Source organism: Impatiens glandulifera, chromosome 7 (assembly GCF_907164915.1).
Source record: "Impatiens glandulifera chromosome 7, dImpGla2.1, whole genome shotgun sequence".
Classification (NCBI taxonomy): Eukaryota; Viridiplantae; Streptophyta; class Magnoliopsida; order Ericales; family Balsaminaceae; genus Impatiens; species Impatiens glandulifera.
Window position 1 is genome coordinate 18,022,177 of NC_061868.1, and position 6,858 is coordinate 18,029,034.

General features: G+C 38.6%; 1 protein-coding gene across 1 annotated transcript; it reads right to left on the reverse strand.

Moving 5' to 3' along the window:
- Nucleotides 1-4,615: 4,615 nt before the first annotated feature.
- Nucleotides 4,616-5,539, reverse strand: LOC124909596. Its single transcript, XM_047450262.1, has one exon. The coding sequence runs from the start codon at nucleotides 5,537-5,539 to the stop codon at nucleotides 4,616-4,618; it is 924 nt and encodes a 307-aa protein (XP_047306218.1).
- Between the last annotated feature and the right edge of the window lie 1,319 nt (nucleotides 5,540-6,858).

Consider the following 6,858-nt stretch of genomic DNA (forward strand, 5'->3'; position numbering starts at 1 on the left):
CCCTTAATTAGGTTTTAATTCCTTCTTTCAAGTTATTTTGAATATAAAATTCAAAATATTATTTTAATATTATTAAACATAATAATATTATTTTGCAAATAGGGTAAGTCAAATTTTCATGCTTACACCAATGTTATTTCCCCGGGTTCGCCATAAAATGACTAAATAGACTGATCGCGTGAGCTAGATCAAGTCACATACATACCATAAATATATTAGGCTCCCAAAGAAACTCGCATATGGGGTGCTTGTTATTCTCAACTTTTCCTCCTTGGTATTTGGTGATATCTTTGAGGAGAGCTTGAAATGAGTAGTTATTGTCATTTGAATCGCCTTAGTGTCAGACATTGTAAAGTTGGCGACCACTTTCCGGAGGTAGTCGCTTTAAGACACGAATGAGGAGAATTTCTCCCGATCTCGCTCAATCATTATTCCTAAAATTTTCTTTGTCAATCCCATATCCTTCATCTCAAACTCATTCCTTAGCAAACTTTTGACCTTGTGAACCTCTTTCTTGTTTCTCGATGCGATTAACATATCATCCACATATAACAATAGGAAGACCCCGCAATCATCAACCCCTTAACATAGACATAACTATCGAAATTGTTTCACATGAAATCGTTACGAACCATGAAATCATTAAAGTGCAAATATCATTGTCTTAAGGATTGTTTTAAACAATAAAATGGGTGTTTAAAGAGACACACACAGCCTTTATCACCGGATTTGACGAACCCCTCGGGTTGCGTTATAAAGATCTTCTCCTCCAAGTTCCCATGAAGAAATGTTGTTTTTACGTCCATTTGCTCGAGCTCCAAGTTAAAATGATTCACTAGAGAGAGCAACACACGAATGGATGTGTGATTCACTACCAAGAAGTAGATCTCATTACAATCGATCCCTTCGCATTGTGTGAAGCCCTTAGCTAATAATCTTGCCTTAAACTTTGGTTAGTTACTACCCTCTACACCTTCTTTGCACTTGAACACCCACTTTAAACCAAACACCCGTTGATTCTTCACTTTGTCCACCAATTCTCACGTGTCAATTTTGTCAAGAGATGCCATCTCCTCTGTCATAGAATGCTTCCATTTGGTTCTCTCCTTGCATTTCATCACTTGTCTAAACAACCTTAGCTCTGAATCTTGTACTTCATATGCCACAATGAATGCAAAAGCTGCCAATCGGAGTAGCCAAATCTCTTTAAAGCTCAAGTTGTCATATGGTCTCTATCTCGTGCTAATTGGTAGAAGCTAAGGTTCTCTTCTAGATTTGTATCTTCCTCCTCTACTTGATCGTATGTTTCATCCTCTTCACTAGTCTTCCTCATGTCTATCGATTTTTTAGTAATCCCTCTTAGGAACTCCACCTCAAATTTGGTGCTCTCTCTAGTGACTTTACCAGCTTCGACTAACTATGTTGCTCCATAACATGACTTAGTTTTCCTAAAGACCACGTCACGACTAATGATGCACTTGGTCGTATAACTATCCTTGTAAAACAGCTTCCAATCCTTTACTCTCGTAGTGATCTAATGAACATACAATTCTTCGCTCTTGGATCAAACTTTCTATCATGTTTGTGCTAGTAAGTCACACACCCAAATACCTTTAGGTTTTCGAGTTTTGGAGGAGCATCATTCCAAACTTCTTCTAGTGTCTTGAATTCCAATATCATCGATGGACAACGACGGATAAGATAAGCCATAATGCTAATCGCTTCACCCTAAAACGGCTTTGGTAAACCGGCCTCAAACAACATACACCGGACACGCTCAAGTAGTGTTATCTTCATACGCTCTACCAGGCCATTTTATTGCGGTGTCTGTCAGACAGTTTTGCGACTGATAAGTTTTGTGACGAATCATATTTTTCCTTGATAAAGTGATTGAAATCATCGCCTAGATACTCAAAACGGTTATCTGTTCAGAGCTTTATTAACCTTCTTCTCATCTTAAGTCTCTATCATCTTCTTCCATTCCTTAAACTTAGAAAATATCTCATATTTATGCTTCAAGATGTATACCCAAATCTTGCGCGGACAATCATCAATGAAGGTAATAAAGTACTGACGTCCACCTGGAGTTGCAGTCCTCGTCAGACCCTACAAGTCTGAGTGAACATAGTTTAGCATCTCCCGGGTAACCTCAACTAATGCCTAAAATTCACCCTCATAGCTTCACCTTATATGCAGTTCTCGCAAAAATCCAAATCATCAAGTTTCTCCTTTCCAAATTAGCCTCTCTTACTCAACTCCTTCAAACCCCTCTCACTCACATTCCCCAACCATAGAATTATGTTCGATACATCTCAAGGCTTCGCCATTGCTTCCATATCACCAACCATGGTGTTTCCTTGAAAGACGTAAAGATTTTTCTCTCGTACGCCTCTCATTACCACTAGCGGCTACTTTGTGACCTTCAATACGTTCTTATCACCCTTCCATGTAAAATCAAGGTGGTTTAGTGAGCCGAGAGAGATTAAATTCCTCGGAAGGTTCGGGACGTGTCGTATGTCCATCAATACCTTCTCGATTCCATTATGCGTCTTCAAATGCACTATTCCGATCCCCGTCACCCTACAAGACTTGTTGTTATTTAATAAAACCTTGCCCACCGAAGTATTCTCATAGGTCTCGGACCAACTCTCGTTAGGTGTCATATGGAACGAACACCCAGAATCTATAATCCAATGTTTGTCGGACTCATTAGTGGAGACAACAAGTACATCCGTACTTTCGAACGCATACTTGACCTCTAGAACAACTGTTGCTTCTCCGCTCTTCTTCCTATCGTTACTCAAATCTGAACAATCTTGCTTAAAGTTCCCCTCCTTGTCATAATTGTAGCACTTAGTAGATTTCTTCCCGAGAGACTTTGAACGCCTCTTCTTCTTTCTTTTATTGTCTCTCATCTTGGTTCTCCCTCGAACTAAGAGTCCATCTCCACATACATTGTTCTCTTCATTCTTCTTATTTTTTTCCTTCGATCTCAATAATCATCACATCATCGAGGGTAAGCTCCTCCCTCCCATGCTCGAGTATGTCTACGAACGTCTCATACGACTTCGGTAAAGAATTCAAAAGATCAGCGCCTTATCCTCATCCTTATATTTCTCCTTAGTATTTTCCAAATCAAGAAGAATATTGACATAATCGTCAAGATACGTATACATTTTCTTCCCCTCAACCATTCTAAACTTGAAGAATCTCTCCTTGATGTAGATCTGAGACAATAATGTCTTAGTCATATACAAATACTCCAACTGAAGCCACACCTCTGTTGTCGTCATGACACTAGTAAACTCTCACATCATCTTATCACTAAGACTAAGAATCAAGGTGTTATAGACCCTTTCCAACACCTCCATCTTTTTCTTCACGTCCATCGAGACCGGTAATGTTGATTCCCTCTTGAGTAATATAGCAACTCCCATGTTGCCTAAGTGTGTCCTCATCTTCATCTTCCATAACTCAAAGTCCTTCCTCCCATCAAACTTATCGATGTCAACCCTAGACGTCAACCTCATCTCAAATCTTCAAAATAATTGACCGAATTAAGAAATCTCACCAAAAAATCGAATGGCAATCGCCTTAGCCCAACTTGGCTCTGATACCAATTTGTGGTGAAAAACTATCACTCTAAGAATGAAAACTGAATTATAGAAACTGTAGCCCCCATAGATCGTCTCCCTTAGTCCGTAGCTTAGCACGCGTCATGTACACGTGGAAATACAGGGGGACACGTCGTGGGGTGGCTCGAAGTTCGATGTGTTTCAATCTTTGTTTGCGTTTCAGGTATCTTTTAAAATGAAACATTTAGTTTTTAAAAGATTTTAATAATACTTAGAGCGGTAGACATTAATTATGTAAAAATAATTAATTCTTTGTTCAAATTTTAATAATCTAGGAGCTAAACAACAATTTAACCAGAACCCGGTTTAAATTAATTAAACATGACTAATTTAATATATTATTAATTTGAAAATCAGAGTTGCCAAGTGATTTTATAAAAATCGATAAAATGATACATGTATAAACGTATCTATACCCGAATTTCTAAAAAAAAGGTTTGTATTACGGTTACGCTCAGGAAAGGGATTTCAGATATGTCCTCCACGCACGTCAAAGGATGGCATCTTTTTCTTTTTTTAAAATACTTTGACTATTTAAACTTTCTATATAACATTTATTTTCTTCAATTAGTAGTCTAAGTGTCCTAAACAAGTATAGACTTAGGTTGCATAAATAATTGTACAAACTTATTTAGAAGGGTGTACATGGGGTTGCGTTGATATATATCTGAGTAAAAATCATGAAAAATATAAGAAAATGTGTTAGAATTTAAAAATAAATTTCAAACAGGACCTTAGCATAAAAAAATTGTTTAGGAAGTATCCCGAAAATATTAAAATATCATTTTCTAACCTTTTGAGTTTTTTTGGGGGGAAAACGACTTCGTGTCATTTTATTAATATCCCAAAAACGGGGAAACGGACAAAGTTCCTTCTAACTTTCTAACAAATCTAGAAAGTTAGAATAAAATTCAAGAAATCAAACATCCAAACAATTCTAACAAAGTAACACACATGACTTACAAACAAAACATAAAGAACTATATAACCTTAAAGCATTTAAAAGATGTGACTTCATCATAATTGACTTTCCATTCGTGACAAAGGACCCAGTCCCGCCCGCCTTTAGGAATCCGCCTCCACATTTTAATTAGCGCACCACAATCAAAGACAATGTCGCTCCACACATGATTAACGTTTCGATGAACTCTACCAAAGACTCTAGCATTTCTCTCAGCCCACAAGTGATAAATGATGTCTACAAATTCGCATTTAAAGACATTGGCACGGAATTTATTACCTTTATCAAAGGTGTGGGCAGAAATAATGATCTCATCCCAAGACTCCGATAAACTCCCAATACCCATAGCCAAGGAGAATAATTTCCAAATGGATTTAGCAAATGAGCAGCTCCCAAAAAGATGATTAATAGATTCCAAGGACCCGCTACAAAGCACACAACTAGCGTCCGGGATATCCATGTAAGCAAGAATGCGATCACGAGTGTTAAGCCTTCGCCGGAAGACAAGCCAAAGTATAAACCGGTGTCTCAGGATAACTTTAGAAGACCATACAAAAGAAGCCCAACTCACGAATTGACCTCTCTCCCGAATAATGTTCCAAATCGCACTTGACTTGATTTTCTCATTCTCTTTCGCTTTCCACAAGTGGCCATCAGCCTTATCACAAAGGTTGAGACCGCTCAAATGATCAATAACTCTTTTGCCTTCCAAGACCCAAGTAATGGTCAAAACCCAAAGCCTGCTATGAATGTCATGAACCGTGGCAGCCACACAATCCCTCCTAATCCTTAGGCCTCGGAATTTGTCTCTACTAATTAAAGGTTTATTTTCAAACCATGGATCGTGCCAAAAAAGAGTGCCACGCCCATCACCAATTCGGATGTCAAAGATCGAACCAATGTTATTTTTGAGCTTCAATATCTTCTTCAATGACCAAGCCATGTCGTCAATCATTTTGCACGTCCATATACTCATTTCATGTTTCATAAATCGGGAATACACCCATTTGACCCATAAGGAATCCTGCTTATATTGTAAGACCCATAAATGCTTATAAGTAACGGTACGATTCCATTTGACACAATTCTTCAAACCACCACAACCTTCATCCTTAGGCTTACACACGTCGGTTCACTTGACTTTCTTCCCCCCACGGCCATGGCTGCCCCAAATGAAATCACGTAATAATGTATCAAGCTCTTGCATTACCTTCTTAGGAAGAACAATTTGTTGAGACCAATACCCAATCAGCCCCATTACCACACTTCCCACTAATTCAATCCTTCCCGCATAAGATAACTTCTTGGCTGCCCAACCCATAATTACGTTTTTTACCTTCTCAATAAGTGGCATGTAATCCCTTCTTCTAGCCTAGTGGCAACAAGGGGTGGTTATCCCCCAGGCCTCCATGAGATACTAGATTCGAGCCCGTCAAGAAGCACGTTATGCGCCTAGTTAAATGGTTAACTATGTTTGTGGACTATGTACTTAACCTGCGGTGATTAGTCGCACTCCATAGGAGTAGTGGAATCCATCATTCTCAAAAAAATAAAAAATAAGTGGTCTGCAATGTACTACTTGAATCTTCCTTGCCGTGAGCGGAATCCCCAAGTAACAGACCAGAAACGAACCCTCGAGGATGCCCATGATGTCTTGTATCCTTGTCTTTGTCTCGTCATTAACATTGTCATAGAACGCTGAACTCTTATCTACATTAATTGATAAACTTGTAACATCAGAAAAGAAGTGAAGCGCATCTTTTATAGTTTGAATGGTTTCAACATCGGTATGTGCAAGTAAGAACAGCTCGTCTACAAAACAAAGATGAGTGATCTTCTCCTCCTCGTAGAAAGGGTGGAAAGTGTAATGGTGATTCTATCGAAATTTCGTGAAGACACTCTCAAAGACCTCCACGATCAACACGAAGATATAAGAAGAGAGAGGATCACCCTACCTCACATCATTTTCACCCTTGAAGTAGCCTCCGTGAAAACCATTAACGCAGACAACAAAGCGGGAGGTAGAGACACACTACATAATCCAATCAATGTAAATTCTAGGAAAACTAGAAACAACAAGAAAGTCATGAATAGTTCCCCATTTAACGGAATCCAATGCCTTACGAATGTCAATTTTAAATGCAACCCGAGGTGAAATCTTCCTTCTCCCATAACCCTTAAGAAGATTCTACATTAGAAGGGTGTTAAGGGATATAGACCTACCGGGTATGAAAGCATATTGTCCTAGACTCAAATAACTCT